Below are 12,308 nucleotides of genomic sequence, written 5' to 3' on the forward strand. Positions count from 1 at the left end.
TTGAGAAGCACTTTGGGATCCTTCGGGATGACAGACAGTGAGCAGCGAGTAAGCTAATGCTGTAATATTATTGGTCTATTATTTATCAGGGGGTTGCTGTGGACCAGCAGACCTTGCCTTTATTTTCGACGCACTGTCACTTGCTGATTTGAAGAAATAAAGATGTTTTTCTGTCTCTCCCTGAGCTCAGAGGTGTTCTGGGCTCCTCCCCGAGTGGACTGCTTGGCATTGTGTCGGCTACTTGTGCCCAGTCCCATAGGTGCATAGATTTGTAAAGCCAGAAAGGACCAGCAATCTAGCCTGACCTCCTGACTGCACAGGGACGCCTAATTGAGGCACCCAGGTGGACGCAGGCAGGCAGGGAGGGGAGAGCCAGGCTGCCTTGTACATGGAGGGAGGGGTGTCTGTGCACGCATTGGGGGAAGCCCCACAGAATGCCCAGCTCAAGGGGTTCAGCTGCCCCAGTCCCTCTCCCTCCCATACAGGGATGCGAAGGGGCAGCAGCTGTGGCTTAGCTCTCAGGCTGGCATGGAGGCCACCTACTGGCTGCATGCCAGCCCTGCAAGGTGACGTCATGCGACCCCCCAGCCCCTAGACTCCCCCCACAGGAACCCTAATTGCATAAGAGGGAGGGAGCGTATTTCACCCACTATCAGGAAAGGGCTATTAGCTGAAACCCCTGCTTCAGGATTTAATCTAATCTCGAACTACCAGGGCAGGATGAGACCCACTGCAGGGGCAGATTATCCAGCATCCGCTGCAGCTGGGTTCTTAAACTCTCCCACGAAGCATCTGGCTCCAGCCACTGTCAGAGACAAGAGATGGGCTAGATGGACCTCGGCTCTGGTCCAGTCTGCCCATTCCCAGGTTCCTACATGGTTCCCTGGTATTCAGTGTCACTGTCCCTTTTTTACTCCCAGGGCCATCAACTCTCTGCACAGGGGAGGGGAGGGAACCAGGGGAGCACATGGCAATAGGAACAGAGACTCTGTTAAAGGAGCAGCGTGTCTCTGTGAGGGGTCACCCATCGCTACCTGCATAAGCCAGGTGGGAGTCTGCAGGAGCAGGCATCGGGGCAGCCCAGAGGATTCAGGGGGCCAATTGCTGCCAAAGACCCAGCACTTCGGCTGCGGGTCCCAGGACGGAAGGACCCCCGGCTGCCGAATTGACGCCTAAGACCCGGAGCAGAAAAAGCTCCGGTGGCCCGGGCCCCACAACAGTTTTCCGGGGCCCCCGGAGCAAGTGAAGGACCCTGCTCCAGGGGCCCTGAAAAACTCTCATGGGGGCCCCTGCAGGGCCCTGGGAAAATTGCCCCACTTGCCCCGTCCGGGTGGCCCTGGCAGGAGTAAGCGACTGGGGGCTCGGGAGGTCGAGGCACTTGGTTCGTGAACTGGAGGGGCTGGACAGCAGAGTTTCAGGTCCCTCCCAAGGAAGGGCTTGGACAACAAATGTGTTCCTGGGAGTGCGCCCTGGACACCCAGAGCTAGACACAGTGACTAGACTCAGCCCAGGCCCAGGGGGTTTGGGAGCATATGGGATCCAGCAGTTGGGTCCACTTACAACAGACGGGACTGTGCAGAGGTGGCCTGGGCCAGGTTGTAGCACTGCGTCCTCATTTCCTAGTGTAACTTTAGCGCCCTCATGGCTAAGATGGAGTCTGCTCTGCAGGCAGCTCTGGCCAAGAGAAGGCGCATGCAGGAATGCAGCAGGAGAAATCCCTTCCACCCCAGAGGCACCTGTTCCAAATCCCCCAGAGTGAACACACACACACAAAGGAAAAGTACAATGGATATAACAAAGGGAAGTATTTATTTACAGAGGGATGAGAGGAGAAATACAACAAGAGGAACTATAGGGGAAGCAGTAAAACAGGGCTGCATCCAAGCCAAGGCCCCACAGGCCCAGTGGTAGCACAGTCTGGAGGGGCAGACACTGAGCAATATGTCTGCACATAGAGTTCAGGGGTCCTGGGCCAAGTTCCCATCCAGTGGTGAGTCTTGGGTGCTCCTGGTCGTCTTCAGCGCCTGTGAACTTTCCCCAGCAAACCCCTCCGGTGCCCTCTTCTGCCGCTCTCTGCAAAGACACCCAGAGCGGCCACCTCCCCACTTAACTAGCTACAGCCTCCCTCCTTGTTCCCCATGCAGAGTCCCAGGCCCCAGTAGTCCCAGCCCCATGCAGCTCTGGGCAGCCGTGACACTGGGTCCAGCTCTGGCTTGTCCTTCTCGGGCGATTCCCCCCAGCACAGTGCTGCTCCTGTCCTGGGGGGTCCCCGATTGGGCCTGTCCTCCTCAGGCAGGTTCTTCCTGCTTCACTTCTCCAGGGCCTGCCGGCTGCCTCCCCTTCTCCCTGGAGCTCCAGCCCCCGCCCCCTGGAGTTTTTCTTCTTTTTTCTTACTCTCCCTCTCCCCCCAGGAAAAAGATTTAAAGGGGCCATGCTCTTTGAACCCCAAAGGGGTTACACTAGGTACCCAACTTGAGACCTCTGGGGTCTGATCTGCAGAAGTGCTGAGCACTCACAGCAGGAAACAGGTCAGTGGGAGCTCTGGGCTGAGCATAGCCAGTGCTATAGGATGCCAAGTTCTGTGCTGGTGGTGGCCTGTGATGTCCAGGTCAGATGTCCAGGTCCCTTATGACCATCAGCTCTGACTCTAGATCAGGTCCCAGGCTCTCAAATTGGGCACTCCAAATTAGTGGCCCTTGGACAACTTCGGCCTTAAGCTTGCCGTGCTATTGTTTCCACTGTGTAAGTGCAGATACCAGCACAGGAGGACTTGGAAGAGACTTCAGTAGGGGTCATGCTCAGGTGATGAGCACCTTAGAAAAGCCCCCGAAGAGATTAACAACTGTCTTCAGAGCAGAGTATGAATCGCCTGCGGTAAATAAGCCTTGGGCCGCAAACTGACCAACGAGGGTAAAACAGAATATTGAATAGATCTCAGGAAGTGAGCACCATCTCCCCTGGCAGGGCCTAAATTCTCAGAGAGTGTTTCCTGGAACAACCCCCGCACCCCCCACATACACACACACACACACACCACATGCTTTAAAAACTCCACAGGGGTTGAAAATATTGACTGACAGCCATGGGTGGCAGATGGAGCCCCCCTTCGGGGGAGGGGGGCTCTAGACCCTGGCTCCACCTGCATGCCCCTGCCCCATGGCCAGAGCCACAAGCCCCCCTCAATCCCCTGCCTGGAGTCCTGAGAGCCCCCGCCCTAGGCCAGAGGAGCCAGGCCTGCCAAAAGCCCGAGCCCCCCACCTGCCAGGAGGTGCCCAGAGGCCCCCCACCCCCTGGCCTAGAGTTGCCCCAGGCCCTCCCCAGACCCCAAGCCACCCAGGCAAAGCCGCAGAGTGACAGTGTTTCTTTCCGAAGAGGAACCTGAGCGTTTGCTATGCCCAGGCAGGTTCTGGGGCAGCTGAGGAAGTAGGTTTTGCTACTCAGCTTCCTGGGTTCCTCAGTAATCTCTCTGCAGTCCAGGGAGTTTCCTGATGATAATAAAGCAAAAACTCCTTCCCCCCCGAACACACAACTGGGGGTCCAGCCTGAACCTCCCCTGGCCTATTATACCCACCGGCCATTCCAACAGCGCCAGCTGAATTTCAGTCCTGTACCCTGGGCACTGAAGGAGGAGGGGTGTGTGTATGTGTGTGTGTGTGAGATACAGACCAGGGGGCTGAATGAAGGTTGCTCATGCAGCTTCCCTACACACATTTCCTAACTTTGCAAACGTAACGTTCTTCTGATAAGCTTTTTTGTACGTAATTATAGATGAGAGCTTCCCCTTCTTGTGCCATCCCATCTCCCAATGGCTCCTCTTTCCCTCACCCAAAGCTCAGACATCCCCAGCAGCCTCAGCTCTGCTCTGAACGTGTAGGCCAGGGATAGGCAACCTATGGCACGGGTGCCGAAGGTGGCACGTGAGCTGATTTTCAGTGGCACTCACACTGCCCGGGTCCTGGCCACCGAACTGGGGAGTTCTGCATTTTAATTTAATTTTAAATGAAGCTTCTTAAACATTTGAAAAACCCTATTTATTTACATACAACAATAGTTTAGTTATATATTACAGACTTATAGAAAGAGACCTTCTAAAAACGTTAAAATGTAATACTGGTGTGCAAAACCTTAAACCAGAGTGACTAAATAAAGACTCAGCACAGCACTGCTGAAAGGTTGCTGACCTCTCGTGTAGACTATTGTAAATACAGAGCTGCACCAGCATCAGGAACTTGCACAAGGCGTCTGACTAGCAGGAGGTCTCCAAGCCGTCTGTGGCTAGAACAGAGAGGGATGCCACCCTGACACACTTCCTCACAATAATTCCTAGAGCAGATCTGCTAGAAAAACGGCCAATCCGGATTTAAAAAATTGGCAGTGATGGCCCTTGGTAAATTGTTTCAGTGGTTCATTACTCTGACTGCTAAAAATGGTCACCTTATTGCCAAACTGCATTTGCAGGAGCTCCTCTGTGCACCTCACATGCGGGGTTAAGAGGAAACTGATCATGGTGACTCGGAGAGACGATATTTGCATTCGGGAAGCTCCTGAGTCTAGCAGACAGCGGCAGAGCGAGGGGCGATGGCTGGGAGCTGAAGTTAGACAATTCAAACTGCAGAGATGCTGCAGGAGATGGGCCATGGGAGCACCGCCCCGTGGGGGGTGGCTGTTCATCACCACCTGGGGGCTTCACACTGAGACTGGGGACTCTCTACACCAAGGGGGGGTGTCTCAATTTTTTCTCTTTGAGGGCCCCCTTGAAATGCTATAAAAACTCCAGGGTCCAGCAGGGGGAAGAGGGGGACTCAGGGCTCTGAGCCAGCGGGGCGTAGGGCCTTGGGCAAAGGGATAGTTTGACTTTTATTTTGTGGGGGCCGGTGGGGCTCGGGCCAGCTCCACACAACACAGTCCAGGGAGGGAGTGTCACTGCACCCCCTGATTCACCTCAGTAGGCCACCTGGAGGGGACGAAACCAAAAATATAACTCAAAGGGAGGACTCAGTTCAAAAAGTTTGAAAACTACTCGGGAGATGGGGGAGTGGTATCTAGGGGCTGTATGTGGCAGGGGGGTAGCTCAGGGTGCAGGGAGGGAGTAGCTAGGGGCTGTGTGGGGGCAGGGGGTAGCTAGGGGCTGTATGCAGAGAGGGGTTAGCTCAGGGGGCAGGGAGGGGGTAGCTGGAGCTGTGTAGGGGCAGGGGGTAGCTAAGGGCTGTGTGCAGGGAGGGGGTAGCTGGAGCTGTGTGGGGGAGGGGGTAGCTAGGGGCTGTGTGCAGGGAGAGGGTAGCTAGGGGCTGTGTGGGGGCAAGGGGTAGCTAGGGGCTGTGTGCAGGGAGGCGGTAGCTCAGGGGGCAGGGAGGGGGTAGCTGGAGCTGTGTAGGGGCAGGGGGTAGCTAAGGGCTGTGTGCAGGGAGGGGGTAGCTGGAGCTGTGTGGGGGAGGGGGTAGCTAGGGGCTGTGTGCAGGGAGAGGGTAGCTCAGAAGGCAGGGAGAGGGTAGCTAGGGGCTGTGTGGGGGAAGGGGGTAGCTAGGGGCTGTGTGCAGGGAGGGGGTAGCTCAGGGGGCAGGGAGGGTGTAGCTGGAGCTGTGTGGGGGCAGGAGGTAGCTCAAGGTGCAGTGAGGGGGTGGCTAGGGGCTGTATGCAGAAAGGAGGGAAGCTCAGGGTGAAGGGAGGGGGTAGCTGGGGGCTGTGTGGTGGTGGGGGTAGCTCAGGGTGCAGGGAGGGGCTAGCTAAAGGCTGTGTGCAGACAGGAGAGTAGATCAGGGGGCAAGGAGAAGGTAGCTGGGGATGTGTGGGGGCAGGGGTAGCTGAAGGTGCAGGGAGTGGGTAGCTAGGGGCTGTGTGCAGATGGGGGTAGCTCAGGGTGCAGGGAGGGGACAGGAGACAAATATAGCATAATAAGGTAAAACACTATTCTTAGGGTCACTGGTGCCCAAGCTGATAATACCCGTGACTTTCCCCAGTCATGGGACCTGATGTAGCAAATGTAAGATCAGTGTCCCGTTGGTACGCGTACTTTGCTGGGGCCCTCGATGACCTATGACCACGAGAACTTCTCTGCAGTGGCTTAGCAGTGTGGCTGGCTGGGTTCAGTACAGCCCAAAGGACTCACAAGTGAGAGGAAGTGGTAAGTCCCTCCACGGGTGTAATATGCAGCAGGTTATAAAATCCCCAAACCCTTAATCCCTGGCTTGAGGACACAGTTCAGGGAGTAGGGGGTCCCCAAAACAATTCCCCTGAATGACTAAAAGATGGTGCCCTCACAAACTCCATGAATGATCCTCAGGTTCAGAACTGATTCTGGACTTCCCAGTCACTGCAGAGGGGCTGGTCTCTGCTCACAGGGATCCTCTTCAGGCAGGAATCAGGCTGCTTCGGTCCCAGGATTTCCCCTCCTCGCAAAGGGGTGCAGGCCTCAAGGTGCAGATTACACAACTGTACTAAACTCCAAACTGTCGCCTCCTAGCCCAATGTCTCCTAGCCCAATGTCCAGACACACTCCCAGCAGGTGGCAGCCCTGGACTAGCAGCAGAGCAGAGCTGAGCATGTGGAGACTGGTCTTCCCTAGGGAGCTGGAGGGCGAAATTTCCCAGCAAATGCTACAAATTGGGAATCATCAGTGGGGAAGGAAAAGCCCAGCTGAAGGATCTGCTGTCAGGTCCCCAGAGGTCAGTTCTCGGGGGGAACCCTGCTTGCAGGCCTGGGCCTCACCAGCTCCCCACACAGTCAGTCCTGCCCTTGCCCTGGCTGGCTCTAGACTCACTCAAAAATGGCTTCTCTCCTTTCCTGAATCCCTGAGAAGGGCACCTCACTCCCTGTTGGTTGCAGGACAGACTCTGAGCCTGCCTTGGTGCCCCCTCCTCACCAGGGACAGTGCCTCTCCCTGAGCTGCCAGGAGGCAGAGCCCCAGGAATCTAGGTCATCTCCTTGGGGGTTACCTGTGTTCTGAAAGGAGTCACCTTCTGCCTGATCATGAGCATGTCACGAAGGACTGGAAGTACCGGACACATGAGAAGCCAACAAAGATGAACGCACTGTATTGGAGAAGTTCGTTAACAGAGTTGTGCAAAATTACAAGAAGAAACCAAGAAGGATGTAGATGTACCATGTAGTGCTGCACAATAGGCTTGAGTAGCCAACTTTAATTTGTATGATGATTTTCAAACACTTTTTCAATTTTTACTATCAAGTGATACAGTCCACCTTTGACTTCCTGGTCTCACCCCTCATCAGCCATCACCCCCCACCCCCGTATATTCACCCCCTCCAAACTTTCAATTCCCAGGGAAAATAGTGCATGCAGTGAGTGGCACAGCTCGGTCCTTCAGCCCTGCACTGCTCCCAGCTTCTGCCCCGGGGGTGCCCTGATGGGTGGGGCACTGGGGATCCCCCGCTACTCCCAGACTCAGCGTGGCGGAGGGCTCCTCTGCTGTTCCTGCCTTCAGCCTGGGGGGTACCCTGAGGGGTGAGGAGCTGGGGGTCCCCCACTGCTCCCAGCGTGGCGGAGGGCTCCCCTGCTGTTCCTGCCTTCAGATGGGGGGTGGGGGGCATTGGAGCTCCCAGCTTCAGCTGGGGTGACTTGCAGCCCCCCTGAAAAGTCTCGTGGACCCCCAGAGGGCTGCAGACCCCCGGGTGAGAACCGCTGCTCTAAACGAGATGTTATAGTGCAGCCACACACTGTTGGTGCGTTACAGGAAAGGGTAACTTCCTCCACTGCAGAGTTTGCTGCATGACGATCTCCAGCCTGGGCGACGCAGGAGGTCAGACGAGATTATCAGAATGGTCCTTTCTGGCCTTTAAATTTCTGGGATGGATTCTCTGAAGTACCACGTTCACGCCAGGGACACAAGGCAGCTGTACACTGACCCTGGAGAACCCCCACCCCTTGGCTGGCCTCCTGTGCTCTCTCTGTTGCTCAGGTTCTCCCACTCCTGGGCTGGAAGCCCAGTCGCAGCATGAGGAGAGGTGGAGGGCAGGGGGAGCGTGAGACAGGTTGGCTCAGTTGCTCAGAGGGAAGCCTGAGCTTTGAGTGAGGGAAGAACGAGCCCCTGGGAGCTAGGACGGCGCAAGAGAGGGCCTCATTAATTAAATCTTCACATGTGTGATGGGAATGGGGCCAGGCCACCTGCCTCCATGTGCCCCAGAAAACAGCCGTTAAATAACACAACTTGGCTCAGGTTTCTGTGCAATCAAAGTTGCTTTAATAGTTGTAAATGACATTTCAAACACTGCTGATCGTTTGGTGCTCTATGGCAGTCAGCGGCGATTGGCCTGGCTGCACCGGTGGGAACAGAGAGTGGCTTTCACCACTGTCTGTCCCCAGAGACCGTGTATTTCAGGTCGTTCACATACTCTTGAACCCAGGCATCTTTGGGGTTGGTGCAAATTTTACGTTCTTTCTTTGTGATAAATCTGCAGAGTGTGAAACAGATGGGTTAGAATGAGAGGAACTTTGGGTGTGGAGAGAACCAAATGCCCCTTCTCCCAAATCTGCCCCCTGCTTAACTCCAGCTGCTGCCAGACCCCAGTAGATTCACTCCATTTTGGTCTCTCTCCTTGAAGGCTTTTTTCAGAGCTCCTCCGCCCCATCTTCTGTAGCGCCTCCTTTGGCTACGGGTTCCACATATAGGTGTCCACCTATCCTGAGAGCTCCTTTGCCCCAGTCTCACTTCCTGACCCCGCCTCACAGCCCATGACAGAAATGTTGCTGGAATCTCAATACTGCTGCATTTGTTTCCCTCCATAACCTCACCTGCCCCACCCTGGAGCTCCCTCTGGGCAAGGAAAGCTGGGTGAGGAACTGAGTGAAATGGGATTTCCAGCCAATTTGAAATTCCAAAATTTGTTTTATCCAAAATTGGAAGAAAAAGTTGAAATTTCAAAGTTTTTTATGGAATGGAAATTCTGAAAAAACTCTATTTGCAAATATTGAAATGGTTTGTTTCAACATTGAATAAAACAAAAGAATTCAACATTCTTGAAATTGAGATGTTTCATTTCGGTTTCTTGAACTGATCCTAAACAATTCAGTTTTCACTTTCTCATTGTGTCATGTTGCCTCATGGGATTTGTAGTTCAGGAACCTGATGCCCTCATTCACTCCCCTACAGACCAGAGTCCTCGGCTGGATCACATTTCTCATGACGGAGCCAAAGTCAGATTGCACTAGGCAGAACTCGGTGAGAGGGCAATCAGCATTGCATTATGGGAGATGTAGTCCTCCAGGGATTCCAGCCCATGAGATAGAATGGAAGCTTGAACTACAAGTCCCATGACGCAACACTCTGAGAGGCAAAATTTGGAGATGACACAAAATTACTAAAGATAGTTAAGACCCAGGCAGACTGTGAAGACCTACAAAAGGATCTCTCAAAACTGAGTGACTGGGCAACACAATGTCAGATGAAATTGAAAGTTGATAAATGCAAAGTAATGCATAGTGGAAAGCATAATCCCAACTATAGATATAAAATGATGGGAGCTAAATGAGCTGTTACCACTCAAGAAAAAGATCTTGGAGTTATTGTGGATAGTTCTCTGAAGACATCCACTCAATGTGCAACGGCAGTCAAAAAAGCAAACAGAATGCTGGGAATAATTAAGAAAGGGCTAGAAAATAGGACAGAAAATATCATGTGTTCTCTATATAAATCCATGGTACATCCACATCTAGAATACTGTGTGCAGATGTGGTCGCCCCATCTCAAAAAGATGTATTGGGATTGGAAAAGGTTCAGAAAATGGCAACAAACATGATTAGGGGTATGGAACGGCTTCTGTATGAGGAGAGATTAATAAACCTGGGACTTTCCAGCTTGGAAAAGGATGGCTAAGTGGAGATATGATTGAGGTCTATAAAATCATGACTGGTGTAGAGAAAGTAGCTAAGGACGTGTTGTTTACTACTTCTCATAACACAAGAACTAGGGGTCACCAACTAAAATTAACAGGCAGCAGGTTTAAAACAAACAAAAGGAGGTATTTCTTCATGCAACACACAGTCAACCTGTGGAACTCCTTGCCAGAGGATGTTGTGAAGGCAAAGACCATAACAGGGATAAAAAAAGAACTAGATAAATTCCTGGAGGATAGGTCCATCAATGCCTATTAGCCAGGCTGGGCAGGGATGGTGTCCCTAGCCTCTGTTTGCCAGAAGCTGGGAATGGGCAACAGGGGATGGATCACATGGTGATTCCCTGTCCTGTTCATTCCCTCTGGGGCATTTGACAGTGGCCACTGCTGGAAGACAGGATACTGGGCTAGCTGGACCTTTGGTCTGACTCACTAGGGCCACTCTTATGTTCAAATACAGTTTAATGTTTTGCTGAACTGATTCAAAACAAAATGTGTCAGCTCAGTTAAAAAACTGTAATAGTTCAGTTAGGGTCAAACCCACCCAAAATGAAATATTTTATTTTGATTTTCCAGACAGAGAGCCAAATTTGGAGAAAAGTTGGTTTTCCCACAGAAAAATTCAATTTTTGTGGAAACTGTATTTTCTGCTGGAAAAATCATTCCACTGGAACATTCCTGACTAGCTGTAGTCAGGTATGATTTTCTTGACCATGGCTGGAAGAGGGTTTCTACCCAGGAAGGAGAGCCAGTTCTGTACCCTTTTCTCCCATCAGTGCTGGCTCAACTTCTCCCCCTATAGGTCTGTCAGCATGGGGTGCCCAGGGAGCCAAGACCACAAACACTGACACATCTGTGCTCATGGCATCGTAGGGGTCAGAATGGCAGAAACCTATTTGATCACAGAGAAAATCCTTGGCCCCGCAAGAGAAGGACACAGACCGCTAAGAGAGATGATGCCTCAGACACTAAATGGATAAAACACTGGGTGTTCTTAACCCAGAAGCTGATGCACCCAACACCAGCTCCCGGTATTTGGGAGCTTCCGGGTAATATGACGTGAATACACTATTTTCAATAAAAGCATGTCTGATGTTCCTCCTTCTCTCTGCAGAGACACTCAATGAAGTGCCTAGTGAAGTAATAGAACTTATAGATTCCAGGCCAGAAGGGTCGACTGTGATCATCTAGTTCACTCTCCTATATAGCACAGGCCAGAGAACGTCCCTAAAATCATTTCTAGAGCAGATCTTTTAGAAAAACATCCACTCTCCACTTAAAAATTGTCTGGGATGGAGAATCCACCATGGCCTTTGGCAAGTTGTTCCAGTGGTTCATTACTCTCATGGTTAAAAATTAACACCTTATTTCCACTCTGAATTTGTCTGGCTTCAATTTCCAGCCACGGGATCATGTTAGAAATCTCCAAGGCCGGCAACTGGAGACACAAAAATCTCCCTCTCTCTCAGGCTCATGATTCTGTACTTACACTACAGCTGGCTGGGCACACATGCTGCTGGTGACAAAATAGTCAGTCACTAAGCTGCGGGGGATCTGCCGGGACGTGTAGATGAAGCAGCAGTCGGACGTGATACCCGAGCTCACTGAAAGAGAAGGAAGGAACCAATGTACAGTTCTGTGCACTGAACACAAGGTAGGTAAAGAGAAGCACCATCTACCTCTGCACCCCTTGAGCACTGGGACAGGGCGAGGAGAGGAGGCCTCCATCAATAGGAATGTTGCGATGTTGGCATGGGGGGAAGGAGGAGAAGGGGGAAGGGAACAGGTAGGCAGAGCTATTCCTCCTCCATTGATTCCTTCCATCTTTTTCTCATCCCTGGTGCTCAGTGCAACACACCCAGGTTTGAAAGTTCTACTCAGATATTTGGCACCTGGCTGGGCTGCTGGTTGCACCCCCAAGGCTCTCCCCTCTTCAGGAGAGACACTCCCCATCCTGCCTAGACCAACGAGAAAGCTGCTGGCTACGGATCTGACATGGAAAGGGATCTCAAAGACTGGGAGGAGCTGGTGGGAAAAGCCACCTCACAGCTACAATATTTCTCCTTCCACCCCCAAAAGGAAACACAGAAACTCACTTGAAAAACTCTTTTCTTTGATGGAGGCCTGGGAGCAGCAGGCCATGCTGAGGACAAAGACAAGGGCAGCCACAGAGACCTTCATGTTGTGTTCAGCTGGGGACGAGCTGCTGGAGCAGAGCCAGAGCAGGACTCCTTGAAACCCTTCTCCGTCTGACTCTGAACCCCGTCCCCTCTCTTGGTACAGGGCGATGCAGGGAAGGGATAGCTTTTCAGGGAAGTAAGATCAGATTTCATTCCAGAGCAGCGATGGCGGTGGCCCAAATTCTTCTGAACTGAGACATCCAAACGCCTTCCCAGAAATCGATGGAGGAAATCCAAAGCCTGTTGCCTGTGATGGCCGTGTGGATCCTAGAAACAATCAGA

The 12,308-nt window shown here is 52.6% G+C and overlaps 2 protein-coding genes across 2 annotated transcripts in view; one reads left to right on the forward strand and one right to left on the reverse strand.

Annotated features, from left to right (window-relative positions):
* The window catches only part of LOC127037352 (C-C motif chemokine 5-like), a 411,611-nt gene that overhangs the window by 3,199 nt on the left and 396,104 nt on the right, over positions 1-12,308 (forward strand). The gene's annotated exons all lie outside the window — the stretch shown is intronic.
* On the reverse strand, positions 8,189-12,164 carry LOC127037355 (C-C motif chemokine 3-like). Its single transcript, XM_050928975.1, has 3 exons — positions 11,943-12,164; positions 11,336-11,450; positions 8,189-8,406 (listed from the first exon to the last, which is right to left on the reverse strand). The coding sequence occupies exons 1-3, from the start codon at positions 12,025-12,027 to the stop codon at positions 8,298-8,300; spliced, it is 309 nt and encodes a 102-aa protein (XP_050784932.1). The 5' UTR covers positions 12,028-12,164; the 3' UTR covers positions 8,189-8,297.

This window comes from Gopherus flavomarginatus, chromosome 19 (assembly GCF_025201925.1).
Source record: "Gopherus flavomarginatus isolate rGopFla2 chromosome 19, rGopFla2.mat.asm, whole genome shotgun sequence".
NCBI lineage: Eukaryota > Metazoa > Chordata > Testudines > Testudinidae > Gopherus > Gopherus flavomarginatus.

Excerpts from the sequence above, each read along its gene's own strand:
- LOC127037355 (XM_050928975.1), bottom strand. The coding sequence starts at position 12,027 with ATGAAGGTCTCTGTGGCTGCCCTTGTCTTTGTCCTCAGCATGGCCTGC. Across the intron at positions 11,451-11,942 it reads CAAAGAAAAGAGTTTTTCAA|TGAGCTCGGGTATCACGTCC; the intron begins GTGAGTTTCTGT and ends CTTCTCTTTCAG. Across the intron at positions 8,407-11,335 it reads TGTGCCCAGCCAGCTGTAGT|ATTTATCACAAAGAAAGAAC; the intron begins GTAAGTACAGAA and ends CACACTCTGCAG.